Consider the following 18,352-nt stretch of genomic DNA (forward strand, 5'->3'; position numbering starts at 1 on the left):
ACACACACACGGTTAAGGGGGAGACAGAGACTAATAAATCATAACCAAATAACTAAATGGTGAAAGAAACTGGTATTATATTTTACAAAATTAGTTCTATGCAAAAAGCATGATCAATTTAACAAGTATACAATCATTTCAATCATCTAAATTTCTTAAACAAAGATAGACCTGACAATTACTGCTTCTATTAGATCAACTTTTTCACTGAGAATCTTAAGTTGTACACACTATTTTTAAAGTATTTCTAAAAGTTTCAAAGTGTTTACAAAATAAAAGTTTGAAAGAACTGACAAGTTAGTGAAGAATGATTATGTCAAAGTCAAGAATAGGGAATAGACTAGCACAAGGATGATCACAAGTGCTTTAAGATATATTGTTTCTGAGTTCTTATTTCCTGATCCACAGCTGTGAACACAACTGGAAGGCTACTAAAGATCAAAAGAACACAAGTTGAAGTCCACACCACAGAGGACAAACTTCAATTCGTCTCCAGAAATTAAACAGAGATGCAGAGGGAGTACAAGGCAAATATCTAAACTCAAGAGACTAGCCTATAAAAAAAGTGATATTATTGATGTGAAAAAGTAGAGATACGGGGCTTCTAAAAGTGAAAAGGATAGTAACAATGATAAAGAATTCCGTGGACTGGGGTATCAGCAGAATGAACACTGCTAAAAAGACACTTCACTAGAAGATGTATAAACAAAAGGATATATGCAGAATGAATGAAGTAAAGGGAAAAAAAACAATAAAATGTTGAAGAACTGAACTGTGTCAGGGATGTGCCTCAGAAGTAGCCAGGATTACACAGAGAAACCCTATCTTAAAAACAAAAATAAAATGAAACAAAAAAACTTAGTTACTTAGGACAAACAAACAAACAAACATCTCTAGAGAAGATACAGTGGAAAGATTTCATGCATATTTAAATAGAGTTCTAGAAAGACAGGAGCAAAATCAAATGACTGAGAACACCAATACTGAAAAAAGATACCACTTTGTGAATTATGTGGAACCCCCCAAAAATCCCAAGCTCAACACACACACACACACACACACACACACACACACACACACACACAAAACTCTACTTTCAGAGTAAAATCTTCAGGTAACCTTCATAACCACCTATCAAGTCAGAAGTCAGGGGAGTGTTACTGTCTATGACTACAGGGAAGCCTTTGGGAATCCAATTTAGATTTGCAAACAAAAGCAAAAATTCTTTGGCATTTTCAAATAAACAAAACCTCAAGAGTTTTGATAGTAATTCATTCTTACTACAGGCATTTGCTTAGTATGTACTTAAAGCTGAAGGAAAAAGGTTTATTAAGGGAGAATTATGAAGTCAGGGAAATGTAAAACAAGGACAATATAAGACAGCACACCCAAGCACTACATAATAAGGTATAAGAGTTACTTAGGACTCCTACAGTAAGTAGGCTTAAGGATATATCTTAGTAGAATCCTTGCCTAGCATTCACAATGACCTTGGTCCAGTAACCAGCACTGTAAAACCTGGGTGTGGTTGGTATATGCCTATAATCAAATCATAGATCTTGGGAACAGAGGCCAGCATATCTCTGTGATCTGTGATTTCAAGGTAAGCCTAGTCTACACAGAGAAACTGTCTGAAAATGAGCTAATTTGCAATAAAGTGTGTGTGTTAGGGGGCATAAAGGTATTTTACATATTTACAAGTCTAACAGGCTGGCATTTTTACTAACTCAGAAAATTAAATAAATTTTGTGGCTATAGAAAATTAGACTAGCAAAAAAATAGAATTATTTTAAAGCCTTACTTATTGTTACTATTATTATCATTATTATTGGTGTGTATGATATGTGCTAAAGCATCTTATGGTAGGTAGAAGACAACTTCTGATGAGTCAATTCTCCTTTCATCATGGGTTCTGGGGATCAAAGTCAGGTCACCAGATTTGTACAACAAGTGCTTTTATCCAATGAGCATCCTGCCAGTCCTTCAAACATATACCTATGCATATACATGCTAGTTCTGTGTATAAATATGCTATGCAGCTAGTTTGGGGGCCTTCTTAAGTTTTCCCTAGACATAGTTCTGTTAACCATTCAATAAATGGATTAGCAGGTACCTTCTGGTGCTTGTTCTATCTCCTCTTCCTCCTCACTAGAGGAAGCCAAGTAGGCTTGAAAGTCCATGTCCAAAAGCTCATCCTTTTTAAATTTTCTGTTAAGTGTTGTGATTCTTTCATGATCAGTCTCATCCCAAGTGATCTCCACCTTGAACCCAAGAATGAAAATAAACACACACACAACAGCACAAAGATAAATCACTTACTAAAGCACATTGTTAACTTTGATGTTTACTATTGAGTTAAAAAGTATGCTTGGGCCGGGCGTGGTGGCACACACCTGTAATCCCAGTACTTGGGAGGCAGAGGCAGGCAGATTTCTGAGTTCGAGGCCAGCCTGGTCTACAGAGTGAGTTCCAGGACAGCCAGGACTACACAGAGAAACCCTGACTCAAAAAACCAAAAAAAAAAAAAAAAAAAAAAAGTATGCTTGGCAAATGGTGTCACATGCCTTTACTCCTAGCACTTGGAGGCAAAGGCAGAGGGAGATGTCTGTGAGTTTGAGGACAGCCTGGTCTACACTGAGAGTACTAGGCCAGTCAAGGCTACAAGATCTTGACTCATTAAAAAAAAAAAAAAGTTACAAATACACATACAAAGCTCAGACATGAATAGCATGAATTATAAATGCTATCCTATTTGTGGACCAAATCATGTGTCCACTTTTACCTTCCCACTAATTCTCAGCTATATGAATGATAACTCATTACTGAGTATGAACAAACACATTAACTGGAGGAAGAAAATAAGAAAATATGCTAGAAAAAGTTAATTATGAACCAGTGAGAATATGATTTTTATCTCAAGAACTAATATGAGATAGTAGAGTTATAGACTACATGAGATTTGTTAATAAAGCACCATAATCTCAACGGGTACCATTTCCTAAAAAGATTAAGAGTCAGTGATGACAAAGGTTTTCAGATCATACGAAGTAAGTTCATTGAATATGATTTGGAGAGAGTAGCTCCTACCCTCTCTTCCAGTGGTTCTCAACCTTCCTAATGCTGCAACCCTTTAATATAGTTCCTCATGTTATAGTGACCCACAATCATAAACTTATTCTTGTTTTGACTTCATAACTGTAATTTTGCTACTGTTATGAATCATAAAACCAATATCTGTGTTTTCTGATGGTCTTAGGTGACTCCAGTGAAAGGGTCATTAGACCCCCAAAGGGGTCACAAGCCATAGCTTGAGAAGCACTGGTCTATTCAACACACAGAAATCTATTTGTGAAAGGATCCTGGGAGAGGTTTTATAGCACAATGTGTTCAAGTCCTTGTTTTTTCTTGTTTAGCCCAATTTTTCTGTATTAGACAACAAGTTAGGCACTAATTAACCAAAGATCCTTAAAAAAAAAAAATCCTTAGCCAAGCAGTGGTGGCACCTGCCTTTAATCCCAGCACTTAGGAGGCAGAGGCAGGCAGATTTCTGAATTCAAGGCCAGCCTGGTCTACAGAGTAAGTTCCAGGATAGCCAGGGCTATACAGAGAAACCCTGTCTTGGAAAAACAAAAACAAAACAAAACAAAATGAAACAAAAAACACAAAACACCTGTCGTTCTCTCAGAAGTTTTAGCCATTCACAGGACTCATAGTTACCCCTACTATGATAATTAATTCTGTGCACTAATAATGGCTAAATGGTTACTGTAAATGGAATAGATATGGTGATACAGAGAGAATACAGGATCTACAGACTAGCTGGCTAGATATGCTGCCTATTTTAAGTATGTAAGTATTGGAAATAACATATGTGGCTAGATCTTTTAGAATTCACTTACTGTGGGGTCTTACTATACTTTGTTAGAATATCATACCACAGCACAACATGCTGCAGATACAGTAGCTCTCTGACATCAGCTTTCTCTATTACATGGGAAAGGCAGTGAAGCCAGTATGTTACAAAGTGTTGCTGCAGGCAAAGATTTAGGGTGAGAGAAACAGAAGGCATTTAGGTAAGTAACATACCTTTGCAACACACAGAAATCTGGCTGCTTCTTATTAGTATGAAAACTAGTAGTCCTGAATTATTTTACTTCTACTATTTATAAAACTTTTGAAAATCACACCTGCAGAAAAAATGAGGTCCTATTCCAAATGGTCAATAGGTTTTTGTAGCTGTCATATGAAGTAAAACTATGTCTTTCCTTTATTCTTTAGAATCTTAATAACTAACAACTATTCAGAGTCTAAGCTAAAACCCAGGGATTCCACAAGTACTAGACAAGGGTTCTACCACTGAAGTACATCCCCAGGCCCACAGACAAAATATATGCAAACACTATAGTATCCAATGCACAAACACTCAGAACACTTTTTTTTTTTTTTTTTTTTTTTAGTTTTTTTTAGTTTTTTGGATTTGTTTTTTTTTTCCGAGACAGGGTTTCTCTGTATAGCCCTGTCTGTCCTGGAACTCACTCTGTAGACCAGGCTGGCCTCGAACTCAGAAATTTGCCTGCCTCTGCCTCCCAGAGTGCTGGGATTAGAGGCATGCGCCACCACCGCTCGGCTTGCTATTTAATTCTAACATTGCTAAAAGCAAGAGTCTAATTAACCCTGCTCAATCTCTTAATTTACAGGCATGTGCCACCATGCTTGGCCCATATATATATTTTTAAGACTTAAGAAATACCGTTGATGTTCCCATTGCAGCAGATGTGAAATACTTTGGTTTATATGCTGTTAGATCAACTTCTGAGGCCACATCCTTGGGCTCATCGTCAAAGGTAATATCGTCTGGTATAAATCTGAAAAAACAAAAAGAGAAATTTATTTAAACCTAAAAAGTAGTGATTATCAGGGTTTAGAATTTTTGATTAGTAATAGTTTATATTCTATATAAATTTCTATATAAATGTAATGGTTTGAAACAACCTTAGCACAACATCTCTGAAATAAAGTATAAATCTGAAATTTTACTAAATTTGAGAGAATTCTATATAAAGAGACTTTGCATTAGGAACTACTAGTTAACATAAGCCAGTTTCAGTATACACACACACACACACATTTGTGTGTGTGTGTATACATATATATATATACATATATATATGTATATATATATACACATATATATATATATATATATATATATATATAAATAAAATTATTGGCTCACTGCAGAGTCCTAAGATCAAACAGCACTAATACTGTAATACTGGGTAAGTAGCCTCAATAAAATAGCGTACCATAAACACGAAAGGTCACTAAAAATAAAGAAAAGTTTAAAGGCTGATTAAGAATAATCTTAGCCAACAATTTCATTTCTTTGCATGTAAATCAGCCATGGTCACTGACAATTTTTAGACATCAGGCCATGGAATATGGGATGGAAAGTAGAGGGAAAATAAAATCTTTGGCTAATATAATCAGCTATTATAATTTACATGGGTGAATATTTCCACACACACATAAAATGCATCTACTATATATTTTATTAAGAACTACTGAGAAGGGTGTTGGAGAGATGGTTTAGCTGTTATGAGGACCTGGAGGCTCATGCAGGGGACCCAGGTTTGACTCCTAGCACCTATCTGGCACTTTAAAGCTCCCTGTAACTCTAATTCCAGGGGATCTCATACACATAATAAGAAAATAAATCTTAAAAAAAAAGTTTTTAGAAAGAATTATTATTTCAAGAATATACATTATAAGTTGTTTTTGTCAATTATTATTCATTTTCTAGAATGCAAGAAAGTACTGCTCATTCAAATGTTTTATTGCTTGTGATCTTGCTAAATTGAAAGATTCAGTTGTTAAAAGATGAAATGAATTACCTTAGGTCTATGAAAGAACAACTGCTTTCAAATTCGAGGCCATCACAATCTTCATAAATCTTACTTGCTGTTTCAGGAGAATCACACTCCACTACTGCATAATAGTATTTCAATCGTTTGAACTGGTAGTCTCTTAGCTTCTCTCTAGAGGCCCTAATGGGGAAAAACTAAATCAAAAATGTATATACAATCATCTAGCTCCAGAGGACCTATCCCTCTGGCTTCCAAAGGTACATGCACTTATGTACACAAATCCACATACAGACACAGACATAGAAATAACTAAAATAATAAAGATAAATCTTTAAAATATATTTGTAGCTAGGCAGTGGTGGCGCCCGCCTATAATCCTAGCACTCTGGGAGGCAGAGACAGGCGGTTTTCTGAGTTCGAGGCCAGCCTGTTCTACAGAGTGAGTTCCAGGACAGCCAGGGCTATACCGAGAAACCCTGTCTTGAAAAAAAAAACAAAATCCAAAAAACAAAACAAAACAAAAAACCAAAAAAAAAAAAAATATGCTTGTGAGATATCAGTTCTAATGCTTCATCTTGAAAAATGTTTGGTCTAGAAATGAACAATTTTGTATTCACCTCCAAAGGTACATGCACTTATGTACACAAATCCACATATAGACACAGACATAGTGTGTATATCTGTAGGCAGATGTGTGCTGCAGTGAATATATAAAAGTCAGAAAAACCATTTCAAGAAGCAGCTTCCTTTCTCTACCACGTGGGTTCTGGGGATTGAATTCAGGTCCTTAGGTTGTCAAACTAGATGAAAAGTACCTTCAGCCATTAAGCCATCCTGATGGCCCAGGATCTAAACTTTACAAGCTTAATTTCATTTCATTATAATCTGTTCCTTAAAGGTCTTTCTCTGCTACTTTTGTTACCATCCAGTTAATCACCAATTATATTAAGTGCACATATAGCTCCACCTAGTGGTTTACAACTACTTAAGTTGGTTTCTAACATCAAAATTCCTTTATCTTTCTACTTAACACTCAATTATGAAAACAAAACAAAACTAATTCACAGCAATAAGACAATCATGGGCTATTTTTTTCCAATATTGTGATCATTATTTCCAAGCATATACAGAAAATGTTGGCATAATGCACTGCCAACTGTGATCAAGCTGTCCTAATTGTGTTAGTGATGCGTGCAAATTTCAGTTCTACTAAGGTAATAGGATTCTGACTTTACTAGGGTTAGTTTTCTATTCTGGAGCGACTCAGTACCAGTCCTTTTCAGGGGCATCCTCAGGAATACTCAGTAACTCTACTGGTCCTTGAATTTGCTCTTCCTTCATCCTCTCCTTTCCAAACTCCGAAGGATATATCTGAACACAAAAAACAAAACTAGTATTATTCATACATTCTTTCTCATATAATGTTCAGAACTATGAAAACTAGGATATCAAGAGTCATGACTCTGATGAAAAAAACAACTCATTTCAAACTCACTGCAGGAAAGCCAAACTCATTTCCAACTGCATGAGATAAAGCATCCTTTAAAATAAGGAATTTAGGAGAGACTAAACCATCAATAATAATCTTGACTTCATCTCCAGAATCCATGGTAGAAGGAAATAATCTACTTTTAAAAGGAGCCCTCTAACTTCCATACAGAAATGTGCACACACTCAAGTCTAAAATATAAAGCAAAAAATTTAAAAAGTTAAAAAAAAATGCTTCCCCCCTTTTACTACCTGTTGCATATCAGTTTCATACTCAATTGCATCAGACAATTTTCAGATTAATAAAGTATTTTTTAGGAGGAAAATTAAATCATTATAATTAGAAACAAAGTCAGTTTTAAGTTAAAACACCTAGAAATATTTACTTTAATATTTTAGATGAAATTAATTCTCACCTTCACAGAAAATACAACTCCTCCTTTGGGCTTAAATGAGTTGAACAGAGCCAGTAAATCTTTTGCCTTTAATCTATCCCAGTCCATGTTGCAAACTGCTAGTCGGCGTGTAATCTGAGAAATTTAAAGTATTATTAAATATCACAGAATCTTTATTATTTCTTTCTTTTTCCCCTCCCTCTCTCTCTCCCTCCCTCCGTCCCTCCATCCCCAAAAATGAAGACAAGTAAACTAGTTCGCAAGTTCTATATCCTATAACTGGGTCCCAGCTCTGCTCAACACTAATCATGTAATCTTAGACAAATCTCAAATTCTTTTTTTATTTGGTATATTGAATTTGGTTTTTTTCGAGACAGGGTTTCTCTGTATAGCCCTGGCTGTCCTGAAACTTATTCTGTAGACCAGGCTGGCCTTGAACTCAGAAATCCGCCTGCCTCTGCCTCCCAATGCTGGGATAAAAGTTATGAGCCACCACTGCCCGGCATCACAACAGTTTTTAAAGATAGTTGACCAGTGTGGAGAGGGGAAACAGGTTACCCCAGAGCATTTCCTTATTGTGCAATAAGATCATATATATAAACACTTAGCAAAAACGTTTAACATTTCCATGTATTTTAAAATTACTTATATATAAATTCTTGCTAAGCATAATGGCATATGCCTGAAATGCCAACTCTGTAGAAGAGGTAGGAGGATCACAAGTTCAACCTTTTATAGAAAGGTTCTGTTTTAAAAGGTCTTTGACAAGATCAACATAAATTAATGATAAAATCCCTAAAGAAACCAGGAAAAGAAGAACAATTCTCAACATAATAAGTGTATATGGGACAAATGTATATCCAACGTTTGGGTAAATGGGGAAAAATTAAAAGCATTTCCTCTAAAGTCAGGAAGGATATAATGGTGTCTAGTTTCTCTACTCTGATTCACAACAGGACTGAAGGTTTAAGTACTTAACTCAGCCTGTGGGTCTTAAGTACCTAACCTATGACTCTCGACCCCTTAGGTGACTTTCCTCTCCAAAAATATTTCTACTATGATTTATAACAGAAGCAAAATTACAGTTATGAAGTAGCAATGAAAATCATTGTATGGTTGGGGATCACCACAACACGAGGAACTGTATTAAAGGGTCACAGCATTAGAAGGTTGAGAACCACTGACTTAAGACATACATACATACAGGAAAGGAAGTCAAATTCCTCATTTTCAACATGATCATATACTTAAAGGTTTTTAAAGGCTTTACCTGGAAACTCTTAGGCCATGCTCCCTGTCTCCTAGAATGTTCTCTAAGACCTGGAGAGGTGTGTGTGTGACAAAGCTGACAATAGCACTAATTTATGGGAATAAACTTAACTATTTGGAGGCATCCATTTAGCAAAGCAGCTGTAGCTTCCTTGTTAGGGCCTATGACCCAAGAGGAAGTAGACCAGTGGGAGTGGGAAGAAGACAATGGTAGATGGCAGTAACCAAAATACATCACACATATGTATGAACACATCATAATGAACCCGTTATTATGTATAATTATTATATGTTCACTAAAATACATTAAAAAACAGAGATAAAAACAAAAAACAAAAACCTACTCAAATTGCTTGAATGCTGGCTCAGTTGACAGTGTTTTCTGCATAAACCTGAGACTTGAGTTCAGATCCCAGCACCCAAATAAAAATGTAAAAAGTTGAGTATGCCTGCAATCCCAGCGTTCATTTGACAGGCAGGGACAGGGTTTCCTCAGGCTTGCTGGCCGGCCAGTTTAACTCAATGAGGTCTGACTTCAGTGAGAGACCCTCTCTTAACAATAAGGGGAAAACAATTGAGGAAGACACCTGTTGTCTGCCTAGGACCTATACACAAGCATGTAGACACACAGACACACACCATATAAATTAAAAAAGAAAAAAATAAAAATAAAATTATGACCTTTGCAGAAAAAAGGATGGTACTAGAAATTGTGTTAAATGAGATATGCTAGTCTCAGAGGACTACTAATATTTACTAAATGCCTTCTTTTTGGCTAGGTGTTTTATGTGTATGTGATCTAATGTATAATTAATTCAGAGGTTGACACTGATGTTTCTTCCTGAATCATCACTCTACATGTTATTATTACTATTTTTTTCTAAGACAGAGTTTCTCACTATGTAGCTCTAGTTGTCCTGGAACTTGCTATTAGACAAGGCTAGTCTTGAACTCAAAGGATCCATTTGCCTCTGCCTTCCAAGGGTTGGGATTGAGGCATGTGCCACTATGACTGGTTTCATGTTATTTATTTATTTTTTCAAGACAGGTTCTCTCACCAAATCTGGACCTCATTGGTTGGTTAGACTGGCTGGCAACGAGCCTTAAAGATTTTAATATTTCTGTCTCACTGAAACTTAGGTCCTTATGTTTGCATAGCAAGCACTTTATGGACTAAGCCCAGCCTACTAAGTCCAGATTTACATTAGCTACATCATGAAACTAGAAAGGGTCCAGGAGAGTGGAGGAAGAGATCGAAGGGAGTGAGGGAAGAGAGAAGGAAGGAGTACATGTCATCTAAAAGCAGAAGAAGGAACTATGTGGGGTGAACAACAGGACGAGCAAGAGCAGGGCAGGAGGAATGGAGAGGGCTGATAGGAGGAGGATGAGTAGGAACTAAGCACCCTGGCATGCACGCGTGAAGATGCTATGGCAAAATACATGACTTTACGTGCTATCTTTAACAAGTAATGAGAATTTTAACCTCCCCACCCCAAAAAAGTCAGAAAGAAAAGAAAGAGAACTTATTTTCCATTTTACCTGCTTCGACATACATTTAATCTATATACACCAGTTCCATTTCAAGGTGCTCAATCTTTCTTGTGCTGGGATTGAATTTAGAGGCTCACATATGCTAGGTTGCTATGCCACTGAGTTTATCACCAACCCTCAAAATTTAATCTTAATCATGAATACCACAGGGTCTGGTGATGTACTGTTAGAGATCTTCCCTGGCAGTTAGGAGGTCCTGGGTTCAATCAACAACAAACTGAGCCTCACAAATGTTCACCAATAAAGCTTTTCTCACTTAATTTATTTTTAGTGTTTTCTGTTCTGAGACAGGGTTTCACTAAGCAGGTTTATATTCCAAGCCAGCTTAGACTCACTAAGCACTCCAGGCTGACCCTAAAACTTGTAGCAACCTTCTTGCTTCCTAAGTGATGCTACTCTACAGACAGACAGGTGTCTGTCACCATGCTAGCTACAAATTCCAACACCAAACTAGCCCTCCAGTTTCTTTCTACTTAGTTTAATGACATCAACCCCAGCACCCACAAAAGCTAATTTTAATGTTATTTATAAATAATCTTATTGCAAACGTTACCTCATCAGCCCGAGGAGCATCTTTATCTAATTCTCTCCAAGCATGTTCAAAACCAGGTTCTTCCGGAAATAAGTCTGCCATATCATCTTCATCTTCAGAACTAGTTTCTACATTTCCTTTACCCCTTGCAAGATCAGGACCACTGTCACTTTCCTCTTCCTCTTCACTATCTTCCTCTTCTTCCTCATCTTCATCCTCATCAGCTGAGGTTCTACCATCACTTGTGATTTCATCTTCAGATTCTTCATCACTTCCTAGCTCACTAGCACTGTCTGAATCTTCCTCCAGGGCATCTTCGTCAAGCACTTGACCGTCACTGTCTTTTGCCATTATGACTGGAAGCAGATTGCAGGAGAAAGGAGACATCAAGAATTAAATCCAAACTATTGACATTAGATCCAGTTAAAATATAACTTTTACAAAACAGAGAAAAGGAATTTAAGTTCAGTAAAATCCATGTTATTACCAAGTTATTCAAGTGAAGTCATAATATATATGATCATGTGGGTTTATAAACGCCCTAAGTATTTGTGGAATACTTGCTTTGTGCTAGGTGTTTAATACATAATCATTGGCAAAAACAGGGTATCAATGTTTTCAATTAATTTCCAGCTGAATGACTACGTGACAAGTATTAAAATAATCATATCAATATACACACAATGAAACTACTCTAAAAGTATGGCTACTCAGCAGCTAACTGAAGGATGAAGACGAATTAAGTAATCAAAGTGAAAAAAACTGAAGGAAATTTGTTACAAGCAGTAGGAAATGCATCTGTAAAGATCTGTCAATTACAAAAAAGCAGCAATCTTGTGTGAGTTGTAGCCAGCGAGGAATCTAGTAACAATAGATCAGAGGAGTTAATAAGGAAATAAGATGGAGATCAGCTTTGCCATTGCTCCATTTCCAATGGAGAACACTAGGAGATTAGCACATTGAGGATGACATCTGAACCACACCACAAAAAAACTGGAGGGGTTGTGTGCGTAGGAATAATAAAAACGGACAGTATAGTCTTCTAGACAGTAAGTGAAGGTAGTATGGAGCTGATGGCTGTAGAGCTGTAGCAAAGTGAAAAGCTTTGGTAAACTCAGATGGTATAGTGACAGGGGTATTTGATATGGGGAACAGGGGTTTAAGAAGTGGCAATGATTCTCATCTTCCTGACTTACAGACCGTTAGTTAGCTGGTTAGACAGGTAGATATGCAACACTGGAAATAAGTAATTTGATGAAGAGACTTTATTTTAAACGAGTTCTGGATATCTGAATTCACAGTGCCTTCAAGGTTAATGGCAGAGTGTTTGCCTAGCACGCCAAAGACAAAACAAAGTGCCTTTGAGTCATTTAACAGAAAACATCAATAAGGCTATTTATTATAAGAGATAAGCTCAGTAAAGTGTGGGCTGGATATAAAATTTATAACTATTCATATGTAATGGAGAAAAGAAGTTGTATTATGAATGAGATCATCAAATAGAAATAGTACAAAATTTTCTGCTAACTCTTATATAACTGTTAGTCACATACCAAGATGTTTTGCTGAAGTAGGATTTAATTTCTTTCACAACTCTGGAAGACCTCATATTTTACTTCTAAAAGCAATCACCTCTGCATGTATAAATAGCTTATACACTATGTTTAAGCTGGAGAATGGAATTTTTTTTCTTTTTTTTTTTTTGGTCTTTTGAATTTGGTTTTTTGGAGATAGGGTTTTTCTGTATAGCCCTGGCTGTCCTGGAACTCACTCTGTGGACCAGGCTGGCCTCTAACTCAGAAATCCACCTGCCCCTGTCTCCCAGAGTGCTGGGATTACTGGTGTGCGCCACCACCGCCCAGCTGAAAAGTAAATTTTAAAACTTAAGATGAATGTAATTTGTTTTTATTTTAATTCTTTTATAATGTTTACTTATTAATGAAATACTTGTTGCCTACAATGTATAAAACACTGAACTAGGTAAAGGTAAAAGAAGGAATCTGTAAGATTTAATGCCTTCAATGGGCTCATAAACAAAGAGAAATTATTAATTAATGAAACCATGATTTAATGTACCATATTAAAGCACTAAAACTTGGGTGAGATGGCTCAGCTATTATGACCATTTGCCACTCCTGTAGAGGATCTGGGCTTGATTCCTAATACCCACATGGTGGTTTACAACATTTTTAATTTCAGTCCCAGAAAACCCAATGCCCACTTCTTTGACTTGCATAGTACATATACAAATACAAAAAAAGCTTTTAAAAATATTTGTTTGCATTTGTGCATGGGGGTGGTGGGGGGCTGGGGAGGAGGCATGCATGCTATAGTGCGGTCAGGACAATTTCATAGTTCTCTCCTTCCTCATATACATGGATACTAAGAATCAAGCTCAGGACACAAGAGCCTTTACCTGCTGAGACATCTTGCTTGCTTTTAATTTAAAGTAGGGTCTCATGTAGACCACACTGGCCTTGAGATGACTATGTGATCTAGAGAATGACCTAGAAATCCTGATTCTTATGACTCATATTCCAAGCACTTGGATTACAGACATTAATCAGTATTATGGGAAGACCTTGCAGATACTATTTGGCTTAAAATTACAAACCTCTTCAAGACTCCACTGTCTAACAGAATGGGACTGCTGATCTTTCTAAACATATCCAATTCTAAATTTTCTCAAAAAGTTCTTTGGTCCTCAAACTTAATCCAGTCTTCCCTTCCAATTCCAATAAAAATAATGTTATTCCATATGAATTTTTCTCTGGTTAGATTTGAGTGACTACTTTTGAATTTTTTCAATTTCAGTTACGACCCTTCCTGAAACAATATTTTGTTGTACAGGTTTGACTTCTTTTACCTTAGATCTATGCTGTCCAACATGGTTGTTAACAGTCAAAAACATAAATTTGTTATCATTAATTACATAGAGATGACATTTGTATATACTGGATATAAAAAATTATTTCATCTGCTTATTTTGATGGTTTAATGCCTACTACTAGAAAGTCCATCTCTGTATTTCTAGTTGACAGCGTCACTAGACCAGGGTTATCAGAGTTTGGCAGGTTGTTATCTACCTAAAGGCATCTATAAAAGGGAAAGAGCTGAAACCAAATCTAACTCCATTTTTTAAGTCATAAGCTCTGGAATGCTGTGCTTACTCAAGGGAAATCAATGTATTGCTTCACTCAAAAGTGCCATCCTCTCACCAAACTATGAGCCCCAGAGAAAACTCTGTGTGTTCAGAGGACATGCATTTTTCTGACTTGCACAAAGGCATCATTCAAGCTAGCAATAACCCTAATCGAGGTGACTACGCCTTACAGCAGTTGTCATTCAGTAGCTGAATGAACCAATGAGTATCCAACCCTACTTTCCTTCTCTTAACACATCTCTTCCTCTATAATAATAACATACAGCAGCTCTCAGCATTGCTTACCACAAACTAAAATCATTCACTCAAGCTCTCAGGCTTGTCTTTTGGGATCAAAACAGGAAAAAAATCATTGCATATTTTTCTTTCATAACTTTATATTTTAAAATAAACACGACTTTTCTCAACATACTACAAAAACAGTAAAATAGTATAAGAGACTCAGTACTGCCAACCAACCTGATTGCTTTTCTCTCTTTGCCTTAGAACAACTCATTGTTGAAGATTTCACCATTTCAGAGGTACTAGACTCATTGGTCCTTAGTTTTCCTTTGGGCAAAGCTTTTACACTAAGGTCAGTGGTATCCCTTTTCTTTTTTGTATTTTGTAGAAATTCTTCACTATCCTTCTTGGGGCTTATTTCTGAATCTATCTTCTGAGATTTATGTGAATTTTTCATTTTCTGAATTCTTTCAGAATTATTTAAGTCATGTTTATTTAAAGAATCCTTTTGGTCAGTTTTCTTGGTTTCTTTCTTTTTCTCTTCAATCAGCGTTTTTGACTTTGCTTCTTTTTTGGTTTGGTTTTTTTTCTGCTTCACTTTCTTTTGATTCAGTACTTTGCTTTCTTCATCAGAGAGATCAGAGTCAGAGTCTGAAAGTTCATAGAAGCGCTTCAAGTCTTCTGTAGTGCTGTGGCTGATAGGACGCCCTCTTTTATCAACAGCATAGTTCAATTTAAACTTTTTGTCATGAAACATGGCTCGAAATCTCTTGTCAATTTTGACTTTTCGGTCCTTTTCTGGCATTTCCCAAAATCTGGGATCCTTTGAAACCCGCCTGAACCGTTGGTCATCCATTATTTCTTGTTTGGATGACATTTTTAAAGTCTTAATGAAGAAATATCCAGAGAAACCAAGTACTAAAAAAAAAATAAGTAGATAAATATTACAACGATGAATGGTTAATAATTAAAATATTTTTAAAGCCACATTTGTTCATTGTGTATGTATGTATTCTCTGTCTCTAAATGTATAAAATTAAGACAAGTTAAACTTAATTTCACCTACCCAAACTACTCTGGGTCAAACATAAAAAAGAAAGACATAGCAAAATCTAATCCTTCCATTACAGAGAACTTGAAATAAACTTGTAAACCAAACAGAGTCCTAGGGTTTTGAGGAGGGCAATGTTTAGTAGCTGACTGCCCTCAGAAGTTTTGCATTTCTAGCTTGTACTTGCAATCAATTAAAAGATTATTCTTTGGTGCATAGAGCCACACACGTAAAACCAAGATTCTGAAGGCAGAGAATATGATTATTATGAGGCCAGGCCTTAGGTAGCTACATAGGGAATTGGTGGTCAGTCTGGGTTACATCGTGAGATTGTTTCAAGAAACCAACGACAAAGGCTGGGGAGAAGGCTGAATCAGTGAAGTGCTTGCTATACAAGCACAATATGGATTTGATCCTCTAGAACACGGATATATAAGAAAACCCTGAATGCCTGTACCCCCACTGCAAGACAGCTGGGGCAGGCAGAGGATCCCTAATCATCCAATTTAGCTTACTTGAGGAGCTTCAGGTTCCAATGAGAGGGCCTGTCTTAAAAAAAAAAAAAAAAGGTAGGGTGAAATTGAGAAGACACCAGCCTCCCCTCTGGCTCCACACACAAGCACCCTTCCAAACATATGAGCACACATGTGCATGGGTATGTGGGCTGGTGCAACGGACACACACAGACAAAAACAAGAGTCTGAAATCTCAGTTGGTCTAATTGGGTTTTCATAGTCTTGTTTCATTCTCTTTGTTAATCTTTATTTCATAGTTGCAACAGCTTTTGGTTCTACAAAGCTGTCTCCTAACTAATGATGGGCATTTAAAAAAAAATCATACCAGATTTACCTTAGTGTTATTTCTATAAATCCTAGCTTCTATCAAGACCCAAATTAGTCTTAAACTACAGGTAACAAATGCATGTACTTCTTAATAAATTTTCCATGTGTATGGGTGTTATGTCTGCATGTGTGTCTGCATATCACTTCTGTGCCTGGTGCCCATGTATGCCTGAAGGGGGCTTCTCATCCCTTGGAACTGGTTTTTACTGACTGGACAGTAGTGAGTCATCAAGTGGATGCTGGGAATTTAACCTAGGTCCACTGAAGACCAGCAGCCAGTGCTCTTAACCACTGAGCCATCTATCCAGTCCCAAATGTTACTTTTTTTTTTAAAATAACATTTTATTCTCGAAGTGTCTAAGGTCTAGATAGGCTATAAACACACGAAAACGCTCATAGAAGTTTGTATGCCTAATGTTCCCTTGTAAACAGTCTCTGATGGTTTGAATTCTCCAGCTTTTAACTTTGCAAAAGAGTCAGAGGTCTCTGTAAGAATAAAAGCTGACTGACCAAGCAAGACAGTATTTACGACCCTCACTTCTGGGACAGTACGTCATTTCAACAGGCTAGCCTAACCCTGAACTGCAGTCACTTCTGTCTCGGCCTCAATATTGGGATTAAAGGTGTGTGCCGTCATCACACAGGCCAGTGCTGCTTTACTTCAGAATCCTTTACATTCTAATGAGAAAAAAGGAAAACTTTTCAAGGAAGCGTCTATAAACTCCAGACATACTACAACACTTTGAACAACTTTACGATATAGCTACCACCTCACACAACTGTAGTGCTTGTAAATGCTGGAAATTAAAGCCCACGGCAAACATAGGAGGTTCAGAGGAGCGAAAGCAACTGGACCGCACTTCAAACGCTTCCCCTTATCCCTGAAGTCCACCCACCCTCTGGCCTGGGAGCCCCAGGTTAGCTCGTCCCGAACGATCTTCCCACCTCACAAACTTACGGACCAACTCACTCGGCTGCGTTCTCTCTCGAGAAGCAGTTTTGAAGAGAACAATGAGGCCAGAAAGGGAACAAACAATACCGACAGTACTCACAAATCCCAAGACGGACAACCACAGTTTCCTACTACTTTCAGATCCCAGTTTGAGTTCACATGGAGCGCACTCCCACAATCCTTCGCGCGACGCTCCGCCGTAACGGCACGCGAGCTAGGCCAAACTACTTCAACCTTCCGCCTTAGAACAATTTTGAATCATTGTGCTAGTCGTAGTCCCGCTGGCGCATGCGCATAAAAGAAAACACGGCCTGCTGTGGCGCCCGGGCTGAAGATGCTGCGAAAGGTCGTTCTTTCGCGCCTAAGCTCACTGCTTGGAGGGCCAGCGGTCTCTGCAGCGAGCGGCACTCGCAGGGAGGTCGCTTCTGGTGTCCCTCCTTCGGGCAGCACCACGCCCAGAACCCTAAACATCTTCGATAGGGAATTGAAGAGGAAGCAGAAGAATTGGGCCGCCCGGCAGCCCGAGCCCATGAAATTTGACTACCTGAAGGAGGAGGTGAGACTGGGATCGCGACGGAGGGAGGCGTGGAGCCCGGGAGGGTGGACCCACCCACCTGACCGTGTCCCCTTCCTGAGCCTTTCCGATTATCCTGGAAGGACGAGAGGCTCTGATAGCGTGCATGGCAGTCATTCATTCGCTTAGCAAACACTGCTTGAGTTCCAGGGAAAAGCAAGATCTCCGCTTTTGCAGATTATTTAGGAGCGGGAGACACAGACAGGGACTGTACTTGCAGCTAAAGTAAGGTGAAGAAAAAGTGAGGTAGTGGTATTGGTGACTGCGGTGGTCAAGAATGGCTGTTATGGGGCTGGAGAGTTGGCTCAGCGGTTAAGAGCACTGACTGCCCTTCTGGAGATCCTGAGTTCAAATCTCACAACCGCATGGTGGCTCACAACAATCTGTAATGAGATCCGATGCCCTCTTCTGGTGTGTCTGAAGAGAGCAATAGTGTACTTACATAT

General features: G+C 37.8%; 2 protein-coding genes across 7 annotated transcripts in view; one reads left to right on the top strand and one right to left on the bottom strand.

The window, feature by feature from the left end:
- Esf1 (ESF1 nucleolar pre-rRNA processing protein homolog) overlaps nucleotides 1–17,547 on the bottom strand; it is a 61,276-nt gene extending 43,729 nt beyond the window's left edge. The window contains exons 1-9 of one of the 5 annotated variants that reach the window (XM_052183742.1): nucleotides 17,433–17,521; nucleotides 16,054–16,083; nucleotides 14,725–15,405; nucleotides 11,124–11,458; nucleotides 7,772–7,885; nucleotides 7,138–7,238; nucleotides 5,895–6,047; nucleotides 4,751–4,865; nucleotides 2,114–2,261 (exon numbers count right to left, since the gene is read on the bottom strand). In XM_052183742.1, coding sequence (XP_052039702.1) covers nucleotides 2,114–2,261; nucleotides 4,751–4,865; nucleotides 5,895–6,047; nucleotides 7,138–7,238; nucleotides 7,772–7,885; nucleotides 11,124–11,458; nucleotides 14,725–15,364 — 1,606 coding nt within the window. In that variant the 5' untranslated portion in view covers nucleotides 15,365–15,405; nucleotides 16,054–16,083; nucleotides 17,433–17,521. Of the gene's footprint in view, nucleotides 1–2,113; nucleotides 2,262–4,750; nucleotides 4,866–5,894; nucleotides 6,048–7,137; nucleotides 7,239–7,771; nucleotides 7,886–11,123; nucleotides 11,459–14,724; nucleotides 15,406–16,053; nucleotides 16,084–17,338 lie in introns of all 5 variants that reach the window. The other 4 variants (XM_052183741.1, XM_052183743.1, XM_052183745.1 and 1 more) reach the window with 4 other exon arrangements.
- Nucleotides 17,548–17,619: 72 nt separating this feature from the next.
- Nucleotides 17,620–18,352, top strand: part of Ndufaf5 (NADH:ubiquinone oxidoreductase complex assembly factor 5) — a 35,173-nt gene continuing 34,440 nt past the window's right edge. For both annotated transcript variants that reach the window (XR_007977963.1, XM_052183750.1), the window contains exon 1: nucleotides 17,620–17,888. Coding sequence is in view for 1 of the 2 variants with exons in the window: in XM_052183750.1 (XP_052039710.1) it covers nucleotides 17,667–17,888 (222 nt within the window). In the remaining variant the exon portion in view is untranslated. The remainder of the gene's footprint in view (nucleotides 17,889–18,352) is intronic.

This window comes from Apodemus sylvaticus, chromosome 5 (assembly GCF_947179515.1).
Source record: "Apodemus sylvaticus chromosome 5, mApoSyl1.1, whole genome shotgun sequence".
In the NCBI taxonomy this organism is placed as follows: Eukaryota; Metazoa; Chordata; class Mammalia; order Rodentia; family Muridae; genus Apodemus; species Apodemus sylvaticus.